The sequence below is a fragment of the Mugil cephalus genome, chromosome 7 (genome assembly GCF_022458985.1).
Source record: "Mugil cephalus isolate CIBA_MC_2020 chromosome 7, CIBA_Mcephalus_1.1, whole genome shotgun sequence".
Taxonomy (NCBI): domain Eukaryota; kingdom Metazoa; phylum Chordata; class Actinopteri; order Mugiliformes; family Mugilidae; genus Mugil; species Mugil cephalus.
In genome coordinates, this window is record NC_061776.1 from 5,373,599 (window position 1) to 5,388,632 (window position 15,034).

General features: G+C 39.1%; 1 protein-coding gene across 1 annotated transcript; it reads left to right on the plus strand.

Moving 5' to 3' along the window:
• Nucleotides 1-8,480: 8,480 nt before the first annotated feature.
• On the plus strand, nt 8,481-14,563 carry lactb2 (lactamase, beta 2). The gene is made up of 7 exons (XM_047589534.1): nt 8,481-8,725; nt 9,815-9,975; nt 10,075-10,195; nt 10,288-10,466; nt 11,839-11,987; nt 13,454-13,541; nt 13,664-14,563. Exons 1-7 carry the CDS (start codon nt 8,604-8,606, stop codon nt 13,705-13,707), a joined length of 864 nt encoding a protein of 287 aa, XP_047445490.1. The 5' UTR covers nt 8,481-8,603; the 3' UTR covers nt 13,708-14,563.
• The last annotated feature ends 471 nt before the right edge of the window (nt 14,564-15,034 follow it).

Here is a 15,034-nt window from a genome sequence, read left to right on the forward strand (position 1 = left end):
GAAACCGTGATTGAAAAACAAATGATTTGACTCTGGTGTTTCAGTTCGGCCCGAGTCCCGCCCACCACCATGGAGGGGGGTGGAGCTTATGACCTATACTGCAGCCTCCAGCCACCAGAGGGAGCTCTACTTGCTCTGGCTTCGCTTTAGAGGAGCTGTCATGGCATCCACTTTTCTTACAGTCTGCGTCACAGACATTTTACGTTAAAAATGTTTAAACTCTAGCAGAAATAAACACATTTTTACAGCCTGGTACAAGCACAGTGTTGGTCTTCATAGATAATTTAACCATTCATGTTTTAAAGACTTAATTCTTTATTCTTTTTTCGATGCTCAGTCATGACATTATATCTTAACTTCAGCCAGATGCGTTAGACTGATTCAAATTCAGCGAACAAAAAAAATCTACAGCGCACACTTTTGCTCATTTCAGGCTCGTTTCCACGTCCCGGAATAAATCTGAGAGCAGACGCGCGCGTTCGTGACTTAATCGAGATCGTGATCAAGCCTAAAATCTCACACCTCCGTATGACAAAAAAAACTGAACAGAAACGAATTTTCGGCCGACTCGTTAGCCCACTCCCCGGTTTGTGTGATGATCGGTGCCGTCCCCCTAATCCTCGCCTGCGTTTGTCCACCCGTGTCCTGTCTGCCCGCCCGTCTGTTTGCAGTGAGTCAGCATGTCGGCGGAGAGTCACCTTAATTTAGTCCGGAGGGAACGTGCGTCTGCTGCTGAATAACTGCCTCTCACCTCCAGCCTCCAGCGAGTTTCATTTGAAAGCATCGCCTGCGTGTTGACAACTGTGTACACACACACACAGACACACACACAGACACAGGTTGGACGGGTGGTTGTTGTTTTTTTCGACACCGGATATGAATAAACACACAAAAACACACACACACATGCACTTTACAGGTGCTGCTGAATATTTAGACACGGGCCCCTCTACACCTGCACACCTGGAAGCTCATGTTAATGCCTTTTATTCTTACTGAACACATCCAGAGTTTTATATTATTATACGGGGAAATAACGAGAGATGAAAAGAGAGAATTGCAATTTAACTAGAGTAAAGGTGATAATCTGGTCTTTACTAGTACAATGAGGTGTATTTTTATTTAGGAAGGTAGGAATGAAATACGGCACATGTACAAAATATTATTTCCCCTTTCTTTTCTTTTTTTTTTTTTTGGGAATAGGCAAAGTTCAAGTGTTGAAATCAGGTCCATGTGAATATCAGGAGAACTGATTTCTGGACACATGTTAATGTCTGTGGACGATTTGTTATTTGGTAGTTTATATGGATCATTGTTGAGTCCAATTGTCCTTAATTTGATCTGATAATTTTTCCCGGTCTCATTGTATTTACTGATACATTTCACCATGTCTTTACCGTTCAGGGGGCGTGGCCTCTATTAAATCAATCTGATTCATTTTATTTAGCATCTGTCAGAAGAGTCAGAATGATTTCTTCATTGTTGAATCCTGTAGGAACGAGTAGGAAAAATCTGTCTTTACTCTTTTTCTACTTTTTCTTTTTATAACCTCTCTCTTTCTTCTCTGAGCCTCTAAATTGATATTTCCCAGGTTCTCTCTCCTCCTTTCTCTCCATCTCCTTCATCTCTCTCTCTGTTCTTTTTTAATTTGGTACCACGTTAAGGCTCTGGAGGAGAAAGTTAATTACGCAGCATTTTGAATTATGAATCGCGACACAGTTTGGTAACATATTGCCTCATTTCTCACCGCAGACCGAAGCTGCCACGAGATTTTATTTATTTATTTATTTATTTATTTTCACTTTGCAGGTATCGGAGGTGCCGTGTTCGCTGGGATCTTTCATATTAGTTGAGCTTTACATCAACTCGACATCACCTTTTGTCAGAGCCCGCGTGACGTTTTTAAAGTGACACATGAATTAAACATGGGTAGAAAAAAAAGAAGTTATGATCTGAAATTCCTCAATTCCTCAAGTCTGTATTTCTTAATTGGCAGTAATGTTCGATGGAAGTGAAATAAATTATAATGTGCATTATTTAATTAACGTCCGCATTTAAAGGCCCTTTCTCATCAATAAAATGAAGTTGAAGTAGTTTTAAACTTTAAAGGGTCAAACTTTTTCTCACCTGACCATGAAATGGATTTAATTAGTCCAGGTCTCTGCCTCCAGCTTAATACCGGTCACCTGATGATGCTTGTGAAGGTAGTAAAATGAATCTGGTGGTCTGGTCTAGGTGGAGGCTACATGTCTAAGTAACATCCACATGAATGAAGCGCAGGTCCAGAAGTTTCCCAGCAGAACACTGAACTGTTCCAAGATGGTCGATTTTATCTACGTCTCCTCCTGTCAGTGGTCATAATGTTGTGGCTGATCTGCGTCTGTGAAAGTTCTCAGGTATCCCGGTCATGGTACATCCCAAAAAGTGTCTAAGACTAGGGCATGTGGACTTGTGGAGTCTCCTGAAGACGTTCCATCCACGTACTCGGTTCTAAAGGACAGCCACTTAATTAAATGCATCGTCAGCATATAGAGAAGTTAATTTATTGATTTAGATTAAACTCTGTGTTTTTGCTACTGAGATCGTTTTAATATCGCATGCACTTGGTGTTGAACTGGTATCAAGTTCTTAAGAAAATTGACCCGGTGACTCAGTATTTTAACTCCCCAGTGCCACTCTAAAAAAGAAATCTTTTGTCTCAACAAAGAAAATCAACGCAGCAATTTCCATTAGAGTTACGAGAATTAACTCTTCTTCTACAATCAACGGTGCTTTTCATTATGAATCAGTCAAGATGGACAACTTGGCCTAGTCCACTGTCAGTCATGACACAACTGAGAATGTCCCCAAACACAGCAGTATAATTATTCATTCATTATTCATTCATTAGACTCACTTCTGGACCCAGTGCGATGCTTCTGACCCACCAGGATGGTCGCCAGGTGCTTAGCGGAGTTATATGTACTGGGGTTTATGCTGCCGGCCGTGGGTCTTTGTGAGGAAAGAGGAAATAAGTCAGTTTCTGATGGGCTGCACCCACAGATGTTCCTGTTCAAACCTCAGCTTCCCGCCAGTCGTTTACAACTGAAGAAGCTAAAACCTCTTCTCAATAAACTACAAGTCCAGTTGCCTTTTTTAAACGCTTTTTGGATAAACCATGACCTGGATGACTGAGAACCTTCACCGACAATGTTTCAGGATGGACCATCAATTCACTTGTCGGAAACTGCAGTTCATCGAGTGGCCACTTGAGGCTCCAAAAGGCTCCAAATCCCAGAGTTGTATATTAGAGAGAGTCTGTCCAACTAGGGAATGGAGCGTCGGAGCTATCCCTCTATGCTGATTGGTTCTGAGTTGGTCACGTGTTTCATGGGCGCCATATTAGATACATCTAACCAATATTCACCCATAGAGAAGTGGTAATAACAGAGAATAAAGTTAGATAAAAACGAAAGGATGGATAATGAACACAGAGACTGAGGAGAAGGTAAATACAGCTCCATGACTGATGAGGTGATTGGGCTACAAAGCATTTTACAGGCTCATATTTAAGATATTTAAAGTAAGTAGACGCTGGGATATTTAAGTGAGGGCCTTTTACATACTGACAGACATTGGTAATAACATTTATAGGCCTGTTAATGGTGAAAATAAGACATTTATTTCAACATAGCACATCCGCCCCATAGGGTTACACTGTAGAATCTAATCTAACCTCTGATGTAGCAAACATGGCTTGATTTGAGTTGACCAGACTCTCTCTAATATATGCTAATAGAAAATCCTCATAGACCCCCATGTAAAAAAACCCAACTTTACATCATTATTAAACATGTTTACAGCCTGGTACAAAAAACATTTTGGTGTCAATAGTTTATGGCACTATTCATGACAACTGTACTCATTTGTTTATTTTGTATTAAGGTGTAAAATTCTGCATAATTAAGGGAGTTCCCACTTTTTGAGTGACAGGAGGTAGCCTGAGCTAGCAGGTAGCGGAGAGTTGGGTGGGCGGGCCTCAACGTCCGACACGACCCCACCCACATGCCCATATTTGGAGTATCCAAGTGTGGGCGGAGTAAAGCTCAACCAACATGGCGACCGTGGGCTCCGCCCACTTCGGGCTTAATTTTCCAGGTTCAGAAGCCAATTGGTGACGTCACAATGGGTTTGTCCATAGTTTATACAGTGAATGATTTTACCTGAAAGACACATAACATAATAATAATGATGATAATAGACGACAACCCCAAATTGTCTGCATTTATTCTTTGATCCAGTCCCAGTTTGCTCATCAAGCTCCACAGTCTGAGGTCCTCACACATCATTATCACAAATACGCACACGCAACTATAAGCGAGGATTTGTGGTGAGATCAGACTCCCACATTCACACTCTATACTGTTCCTGACCCTCGCGCCCACCCTCACCCTCTCACTTCCTCCCCCCTCCGCCCCCACCCCCCCCCCCCCCCCCAGTCATTTACATTTATATTGAATTAGAAACCATGGTGGAGAGCGAGTGGAGGCAGCCGAGACTGATTATAATGGGAGATTACGGGCCGACTGCACCACCATTATGTCGTGTAATTACAAAGAGGGAAGGAGGTGGTGGAGGAGGAGGAGGAGGAGGAGGAGAGGGAGGAGGCCCCTTAGATTCCCAGTTGCCAGGATCTATTTCATTTAGGGAAATAACACCTCTCTGCTTTCATTCCACCTGACGATATCACAGAGTCAAATTCCCGCCGCTTTTTATGTCACACCTGTTTTTATAGGTCACGATTTATCGGAGGCAAATCCCGTCCCATCCACCATCCCTCCATCCGCTTCATTCATGGCGTCATTTGACCCCATCGATCTGGTGTTGTAATGCATGTAGGGGACGGGAAAAAAAAAATCTAATGGGCTCGAGATGATGTAAAACCTTTAAGAAGACATCACGCTTTGTGTTTCTGTTAATAAAATGATGTAGGTGACGGATTATCTAGTAATTCCTGTTTAATAAAGAGGGTCACGGCAGGGGCTCAATGTAGTGCTTTTAAATTACAATTAAACTAAATTTAACTCATTTTCTAAGGTGTGAAACCCCCAACGAGTAAATAAATTCTTGTTATTTCGCAGCAGGAGACTGGAATAAAATGTCCAACCGCAGGAGATGCATTAGTTTAACGGCACAGATGGAAGAAAGTGGTTTAATATTGTCTTGAGTCCGTCCCTCATCATTAAATCCATATTGTTTGCAGCTTATGTTCGACGGTGGAGCAGCTGTGTCTGGGTGGAGTTACACTTTACATTTATTTCTTTATTTAAGGAAGATTTCTCAAGCGTAATTGACGTGTTTTCTCGGCCCCAATTTACAGTCGTTCCACCCACGTATCTCTCAACTTCCCCATCTCACTCTGTAAACTATAAGTGCCACTCATTATATGAAATGATGTTGAGGCTTCCAACCTCAGAGCACCTCGGTGCTACTACAGAGGCAGGAAAAAAAAAGCTTCGACCGACGTTTTAAGGAAATAAAACGTCGTCTGTCTGTGTGTGCGGTTTTGACACCATCTTTCAGAACATGAAGACGTCGCTTTGGATGTTTTGCTCGAGACGTATAGTTGATTCGTGAATTATAAATGACAGTGAAACCAACCGGCCCCACTTCCTCGCTCTTCCTTCTTTCCTTTAATCTCCTTTTTTTTTTTTTTTGGGAAAAATCAAGACCGGTCATGAATATTAGAATATTTTCCTCAAACTTGGCAAACTTCAGAAAACTCAGAGCACTGTTCAATCAGCATCTCCTTTATGTCATTAAATGACTGTAACTCAAATCACACTGAACAGTTTCATTCCGAAACACCCTCGAGAACAGGTGTCAAACTCATTTCAGTTCAGGGGCCACGTACATAATATGGACCAGCAACACAACAGCTTATTAACTTGTAAATAACGACAACTCCAAGTGTTTCCCTTTGCTTTTGTCTTTTCTTTTCTTTTTTTTTTTTTTTTTTTTTTTAACAAATTCTTCCCATGGGCCAGATTGGACCCTCTGGTGGGCCGGTTTTGGCCCCCAGGCCTTATGTTTGATACCCCTGCTCTGTATGGAAGATTATTAGTACGGAAGAGTATTAGTGACACCCATGAGGACAAAAAGGAGAGGAGGTAGATTTTTTGTTATCATGCATTTTGAGAAAAAAACTTGAAATTTCAAGAAAAAGTCAAGATACATTGTCAGGAATAGAGTCGACCTTGCAGCCGGCAGCAATAAATGTGTTGAGTATTGGGGCTTAATTAATAATTAATATTAAGAATTTAAAATTGTTGTGAAAATTTTGACTTTTTCTCGAAATATCAAATCTTTTGCCTGAAATTTCAAGTTTTTCCTCGAAATTTCGAGTTTTTTCTTGAAATTTCAACTTTTTTTCTTGGAATTTCTATTTTTTTTCTCGAAATTTTGACTTTTTTCACCATAATTTTTTACTTTGTTTCTTGGCATTTCAGTGTTTTTCTCAAACTATTTTTCATGAAATTTTGACTTTTTCCTCAAAACGTCAACATTTTTCTCAAAGTGCACGATGAAAAAAAAAAAAATGGGTGTCCCTAAAATGTAACATTTAAATTTAATATTTAATAATATCGAACAACATATAAAAGTACAAAGAGAACAAACTTCAGTAACGTTCATGAGGATCTCATTTAGTCGGTGCTTATTAAATAAAAGTTATTATACACTCGAGGACCGTTCACCATTTATATTTATATAATTAACTATCCCAGGCAGACTTGTGGTTGATACTCACTAATGTATGTTATACAGCACTTTGACGTGAATGAGCAGACGAAGTAAACGAGCCAAGAGACTCTCAGAGGAGGCGGGAGGTTTATTTTATTTATATATTTATTTATTTGTATATAAATATCTCCATTAGCTGTGCCCTAGAGCACTACTAGTCTTCCTGGGCTCCACAGGTCCACGACATAGAACTAGTAGTTTATTCCTTATTATACTTCTAATTAATTCATTATAAGGTTTGTATTCGGTGCAAAACTTTTTTAAAACATCTTTGACCCCATTTTTTTGGCTTCATATTTAAAGACTTTTCCTAATTTAATGGGCACTGACATGGACACTGGCCCCCGACGTAGTACATGTTATTATTCTTGATAATAGTTTTTCATATTCAATGTTATAGATAACAGGAATATGTACTTATAAATTATATAAAGCCACTTAAATATGTCTCTTTCCAATTTAAGTTTGATTTCATGGTAATCTGTAGATTTCTCCCTCGATGTGTAACAGGTGTTAGGATATTAAAAAGCATAACTACCACTAACTCTTTAAAACACAAATCAAAACAAAACAAACAAACAAATGTGAATGGACACTTAAGTCCTTATCAGACCATGATGGTTAAATATAAATATTTTTTTTTATTTTACTATGGTGTTTCTTATGGGGTGAGAGACGTCTCATAGTGGACAAGGGCCCCACCTGGTGTTTGGTTTAGATCACAGTTTATTATAAAGACTAACGCTACTGTTGGAGTGGATGGAGCTGTTTTTAAAGGAGCTTTCTAAGGATTTCTAATTCTAAGAAAGAAATCGTATAAAGAATTTATATGACACTAGACTTATTGATATGAGAAAAATTTCTCTTCTCCCTACTGCCGTCAAGCCAGAGACTGAGAGGCTGAAGAGGAGTTTCTATCCCTATGCCATATGTTTTTATTATATTTTATTTTATTTTATTTCTCTCAGGTATATATCTACATTTATATACATATATATATATTTTTTTTTACCTTGTGTGCCGTGTGGAATTATTGCTGTAGTAATATTGTAGTACTTTAGTAGTAGTAGTGCTGTAGTAATACTGTAGTACTTTTTTGTGCATATGTGCAACTGTGCATATGACTTATATTATCTAAAGTGACGTTTACTTCCATGGCAGCCGATACTTGGGTATTTATTTATCTACAGTGGCAAACATTTTAATAGATTGGGACTTATTTTTTTAAGGAAGCAATGTTAAGAAGCTTTCTATAATTGTTATGATTCAATAAACAATTGAAATTATGATAGGGAGTCCACGTTTTTTATGTGAGATTTAATAGGGTAATTATTAATTAGTGTGTGTATGCTCCTGAGACCCTGCACCCTAATGCTAACTAACTTCGCTGACTTTGCATAGCCGTGCTCAGATATTAAAATAAATAGTTTTATGATCTGTTACAGTGTAACAGTGAAATAATCTCCATGTCCACATATGAGGACTTTTTTTTTTCAAAAACTACTTCCTGGTTCAGAGATGATGCTTAGTTTTTTTTATTATTATACGTATATAAATCCTACTAATTTCAAAATACCTCGGATAAATTAAAAATGCATAGCAAACACAAGGAGGAGAGTGTAGGCTGTGAAAAGACGCCACTTGTACCAGATGAAGACGTCTTTGAATTTTAAAGCTGCTTTTATTTTGTGTACACACCGGAAGTAAACAAATAATCGCCATCCGGTTTATGTTGCAGACTGTCATACGAGTTGTTCTTGAACTTTAGCAGCCCGTGTGTTTTGTTTCGTTATTCTGGAGTTGAAGTCGGATCGATAGGTGTCATGAGCACGGTTATTCCTCGGATAGAGCAGCTCTCTGCCAGAGTTATTCGGGTTTTAGGATGCAACCCGGGACCGATGACTCTGCAGGGCACCAACACTTACCTGGTCGGCACCGGGGCAAGGTGACTGAGCATTTATAATCATAACACTAATAATATTTAATGGATTAAATATCAATGTCATTAAATGCCAGCATGTCCGTATTTGTAAACCAATGCTCGTCTAAAATCGCGATAGTCCTGGAATTCCTCGTTGTGCTTCGTGCCAAACTCCATGTAAGATTTTCTAAATTTAGTATTTTCTTGTTGGAGCTATTAAATCTTCGTGTATACAACTTATATCTCGCTCGAGAATTAATTGTCTTTGCCTACTGATCACTTCGGCATGTACACTAAAAACATAAGTCCTGGATTCCTCGTTGAGCGTCCACATGTAAAGGAAGTAACGCCAAACTCCATGTAAAATTTTCTGAATTTTGTGTTATCTTGTTAGGAGCCAATAGATTTTCGAGTATACAACTTATATCTCACCCCACAATTAGTTGGCTTTGTCTGCTGATCTATTCGGCGTATATGCCAATAATACAAATTATTGTTATTTTATTTATTATGCAAAAATCATGGGAAAAAAAATACTCAAACGTGTTTTCCCCACATCATGCATCAATAAATTCTCAGAGTCAACTTTGCTCCAAAACAAACACATAGAAAAAGAAAAAAAGAAAAGTGATACACGAGCTAATGATTAATGGAATTCCTCATAGTGTGCACCATTAGCATATGCAATGGGTTGTCAGGCCAAATTCCATTTAAGATTTTCCAAATTCTCTACTTCCTTGTTGATGCCAATACATTTTAGCGTATACACCTATTATCCTGGTGTGCTGTGAATTGTCACTGTCTACTGATCACTTCACTTAGGTAAAATAAAAGTTTGTTGTATAATTTATGACACAAAAATTGTCATCAAGTAAAAAATACAACAACTTTGAGTCTTTCTTGCTTACATTTATTTTCAGTATATTCTCAAAAATACCTTCCAAAACAAACACAACAAAAAAAGTGATGTGTGAGTTAATGAGCTCTCTATATGCAAATAAAATAGCACACCTAGGTAGCTGAATTGGATTGGATCTGTACATATATATTTTGAAAAAAAGGCCTTGCATGTAAGAACCGACCAATGACATATAATGTGCAACTGTGTTCCAGACGGGTGCTGATAGACACCGGTGAACCTGCCGTGCCTGAATACATCAGCAGCCTGAAGCACGTCCTGGAGCAGTTCAACACCAGCATCCAGGAGATCATCGTCACACACTGGCACGGCGACCACAGCGGCGGAGTGGAAGATATCTGCAGGGACATAACAGGTTAGGACTGTAGTATTCTTATAGTAATATTCTTACAGAGCACTTTCTCAACGCAGAAAGAATTAAATAACACAATATGTCTCTGCTTCTCTGCTGCAGGCTCTGAGGTCCGGGTCAGCAAACTGCCTCGCTCCAGCCAAGTTGAAGAGACCGCTGGGAAAAAGAGCTATACTTACCTAAAAGATGGAGATGTTGTCCAAACAGAGGGAGCCACCCTGAAGTCAGTGTAGTTTCTGTGCACTTTAAATATATGGAAAGAACATCAGATACAACCAAAACAGTCTTTTCTGTTTTGTTTTTTTGTTTTCTTAGGGTGCTTTTCACACCGGGCCACACCGACGACCACATGGCGTTGCTGCTGGAGGAGGAGCGGGCGGTCTTCTCCGGGGACTGCATCCTGGGCGAGGGCACCGCCGTGTTTGAGGACTTATACGACTACATGAAATCTCTGAAGATCCTGCTGGACTCGCAGGCCGGTCTCATCTACCCCGGTGAGTGTGGACACGCTGAAACTCCCAGAATACTCTCGCACACATGCTCCCCCTCACCTCAGTGGTGAGTTCAGCAATGGCTTTGAACATAGTCTCCACATAGACCCCTTCATGGCCTACGTCATTGTGACGTCACAACGTTAGCTGGAGGCAAAACAGTGCGAAGCTTGAGGTGAACACTGTCACTGTCGACCATGAAAATGTCGTCTTGCTGTATTTTTCCTGCCAAAATCAAAAAAGCAAAAACACTAACTTGAAGTTTTATCGCATACCAGCCACTGCCAGTCGTAGACAACTTTGGCTGAACGTGATTAAAAGAAAAGATTGGAGTGAGACAGTCATCAACAATGTGTGAACTTCATATGAGATAAGACTAATATGTGAAGCATCATTAGTTTCAGCTTGGGTAACGTTATAGGTTAGAATAAATTGTGACAGAAATTACATTAAGTTAAAAGGTAGAGCAGTTTTCCAATAACCGAAAGGGTAGCGGTACGATTCCGGTCCTATCCCTAGTTGCACGTGTCCATTAAAGACATTGTTGTAGCTGGTGATTTGGATACTTTCAACATTTCTTGCGTGTAGATTTCTGATAGGTGCATGTAAATGTCCGGGCAATGGACAGTGGGCAGACCTGACAGCCAGTGAGTGATGGATGATTTGACAAATCACGTTAAGTTAACCAGTATTTGGGGGGGTTCTTGTTACATGTTAATGCTAATGCTAACTGCTAGCTAACTCAACATTACTTGTATGTTTCAGGGGCGTCCAAGCAGAAGTTGTATTTACTACGTTACCCTCCACAGTGGTTCCACTTACTTCTTGTAATATCTTTGTTGGAGAGGCTCTACTTGATAAAGACAGACCAGACTTTGTCCCCTCTGTGTCCTTCGGTCAAATCGTCCATCCAGTGAGTGAGAGTGTAGGGGTCAGTGAATATAGTCTCATCAGTCAGAGTCAACTTTTTGAAATAACAGTTACAGTCTCAGGGACTGAGTGTGTTAGTATATTCTCTAAAATATGTGTTTTCCTCGTCCACTCTTGCCAACACAGTCCGTTGAAATATGCTAACCGGTGTTTACAGGCTACAGTGTTTGCGATATTTTGCCTCCAGTTAAGCCCCGCCCCTCAAATAACATCACACTGTTTACAGACTGTGAAGGGCTTTATTTCAGTCTCTGTTTGTCGAACAACAGACAATGTGAATGCGAACAGCTTTATTGACAATTCAAAGTATATGTGAGCACATACAGTGAACTTGTCTCACCAGTTCTTCTTCGTCTTCTTTTTTTTTTTTCTACTCCCATGATCTCTGAGTCCCTTTATTAAAGTCTCTCAGGTGTTCATTGTGCTGCTGCTACTCTCTGTGCAGGTCACGGGCCTGTGGTGCAGGACGCTGAGGCAAAGATCAAACACTACATCAGCCACCGCGACCAAAGAGAGCAACAGATCCTGGCAGCCATTCAGGATGGAGCAGGAAAGGCTTTCTCCTCCATGGAGCTGGTGAAGATCGTCTATAAGGTTAGAAAGAGCCTCCTGGTTACAGCACAGTTTAGAACGAAGGCCTGTGTCAGTAGTAGATAATGTCGTCAGATTTCATTATGGGACATATTTTAACCAATGCAGAGGAAAAATAAAGAAGAATGCACGCAGCTAAGGAGTCCTACAATCAATCAGATCCATTTTGGTGTCAATAAATTAAACTCCAAGGTTGAATTTATTCTAAATTTATTCAGCTCTTCTGTTTACTTCAACGATTTGATTGGCCTAACAGATATTTGATTGCTCGGTTCCCAACGGACAGACTCCAGACTCCAACTTTCCTCCCCCGCGCTACATCCTGGCTACATCTTAACCATATTTGGATATTTAGATGCTTAAGATTTTCAGTGTCTGACTATCTTACTATTTATTTATTTGATTAGGACAATGCACATTAATCAAGCACAGCTCCTAAATTTCATCCGCTGCCCTAAGGCAGGTATCTTAAAAAAAATAATAAAAAACATACAGACAATACACCATGACAAATAGATAAAACATGTAAAAATCTTACACAAATAAAGGTTAAAAGTCCATGTACAGTCTCCTCTAGTCAGTGCTCTGGTGTTTACTCTAGAAGTCCTGTCATAGTTGAGGGGCTAATCCATTCAAAACCTTAAAGATGAGGCAGACATAAAAAAAAGAAAAACAACAACCAGTAGCTGTCAAGGTCCAAGATTTTGTACTTAATGATAATGTGTATTTTATTTTTTTTGTCAAAAGTTTTAAGTGTTCTCTTGAAGAGAAAATCAAATACTTTTAAAACTGGGTGAAAGTGACTTGAATGTACACATGGGGTAAGCGACCTCCTGTGTTGTCACTTACATTTAAGTTTAGTTTTCTGTTTTGCTGTGTGCGCTACCGATAAAACAGCATGCTAACCAATTAGCCTGTTGTCTGCTAACCGGTCTTTGTGAAAGGATCTCCGTTGACATATTAAAGTATGTTGTATCTAGCGCTCTAATGCTCGTGGTTTGAGCTTTTATCAGTTAACCGTATGGACTGATAGAGCTTCAGAAGCTGCTCTACTACTCTACTGACAAGCTGAACGGTTGCCAAAGCAACTGTTGCAATGCAGTCTGGGATTTGTAGTATCAATGGTACACATGCAAAATACATGACTGTAAATCCAGGGGAAACACTGCACGCCACAGCTGGAAATTGTTGTTTTTCAAAATGAAACTTTTTCACTGGACCAAAAAGTCATGTTTTATGTTCAAATGAAATTTTCCATTTGTGTTGATTGTATTGTTGGTCTTAAATTTCATTTGTGGAATTAAAAAAGTCTTAAATTGAACTTACCTCGAGCTGTAGGAACCGGTCCTGACACCCACCCTTGGCAATTAACAAAAAATAATCCTTTTTTTAAAAAATAAATAAATAAATAATAATAGTAGTAATAATAATCTTTTCTCTGTGTTTTTTCGTTGGCTCTTTTCTTGTAGGACACTCCTGAATACCTGCACGCAGCAGCTAATGTGAATCTGGTTCATCACCTAAAGAAGCTGGAGAAAGAAGGCAAGATCAGCCTGGGTATGTCATCTCATACTAACATACTGTCTGCTTATAACAGTTTTACTATTATATGTCCATATGTCAGGCTTTGCATTGTTACTGTGATTGTTAAATAGAGTTTGAAACTTCTTTCCCGACAGTGAACAAATCCTCACAGAACGGCGAATGGAAGAGTAATCTGTGATTCCAGGTGACTGTTTGGAAACAGTGGAAAGAAATCAATGTGAAGATAATCCACCTCATCTACTTGGATGTTTTCTGACTCGAAAAGCAGCCGGACTGAGTTGCAGCTGTGTGTGTGTCACACTTTAACAAGGCTGAACCACACACCCAAACCTAACTGTGGATTTGATTTAGTAAAACATATCTCTATATTCCTTCAGGAGTTTGCTTCACCAACAGGTCTTTGTCACTCTTATGATTCTGTTTGACAGATTGCGAGACACTGGCAACTGATGTAAAATGTTCTTCAAACTTCAAATCCTCGTGTGTGTTAGTTTTATATGTCAGAGGAGGCTTCACATGCAAGGACGGGTTTCATATTAGTAGCATTTTCTACTTTTCTATCAATTATATTTATAATTTGGGATTTTCTTTTACGTTGCGAATGAAAGAGACGCCTCTTCAAAGTCGGTGGGTGGATATATTAAAGAAGTAAACTGAACCAAGTGTCTTCTTAAACTGTTGATTCAACTGTGGCCAACGTTTCTCTTCTGCTGCACAAACTTTGACTTGTGCGTTTCTGTCTTTTCAATCTCAATAATGTTGCACACATTTTAGTTGGGCACTAGGTGGCAGTATCTGTCAGTATCTTGCATGGTTGTAAAATCAGCATTAGAAAGACACAGTTTTTCAGAAAATTGTCAAATATGATAAATGTAAATGTTTGTTGAAAGTGGTTGTTTGATAAAAGTAATTAACAAGATGTTACTGTCAGATGCTGCTGTCAGTAATAAATAATGTCTATCTGTGAAGATTATTGATGTTTGAACAGTGAAATATGATCTCAAGTAAATAAAGTTTGCCGGACATGTGCCAAATGAGTAATAATTAGGTTTTTTTATGAACTCTTGAACTGTGGCCAACTCCTAAGTGCTTTCATGTTGTTTTCATTTTGATTCATAGACTGACTGTGTGGGATTTTTTATTTTTTCTCTGTGTGTGTGTTATTAACATAAATTGCTCATATTGGGATTGAGTAATGACTGTACTGCGAGTTCGCCACTCCTAAAGATGAACAAAACAAGGCTCCTACAAAAATTGTCAGCATATAATAATATAAAGCTTATAATAAAAATTTTACATCATAAAAGCCATGGAGTGAGATTAAGTGTATGATTTGAATATATTACTTTCATTAGTGGACCTAATAGTCTGGCATCATTGCAATGATAAGACAAAATGGCAGAGAAAAATAGCATTAAAACCATTGGAGTTCACACTTGGATATCACATTAATATCTCTGTAAACTACACAGAAATGACAGTGATTGGCTATTTAGTTAAGTACT

What these genes read in the sequence shown, in the direction of transcription:
- lactb2 (XM_047589534.1), top strand. Translation starts at nt 8,604, where the DNA reads ATGAGCACGGTTATTCCTCGGATAGAGCAGCTCTCTGCCAGAGTTATT. An exon ending in TATCTGCAGGGACATAACAG is followed by an intron (nt 9,976 to 10,074) that starts GTTAGGACTGTA and finishes TCTCTGCTGCAG; the next exon opens with GCTCTGAGGTCCGGGTCAGC. An exon ending in AGAAGGCAAGATCAGCCTGG is followed by an intron (nt 13,542 to 13,663) that starts GTATGTCATCTC and finishes CTTTCCCGACAG; the next exon opens with TGAACAAATCCTCACAGAAC.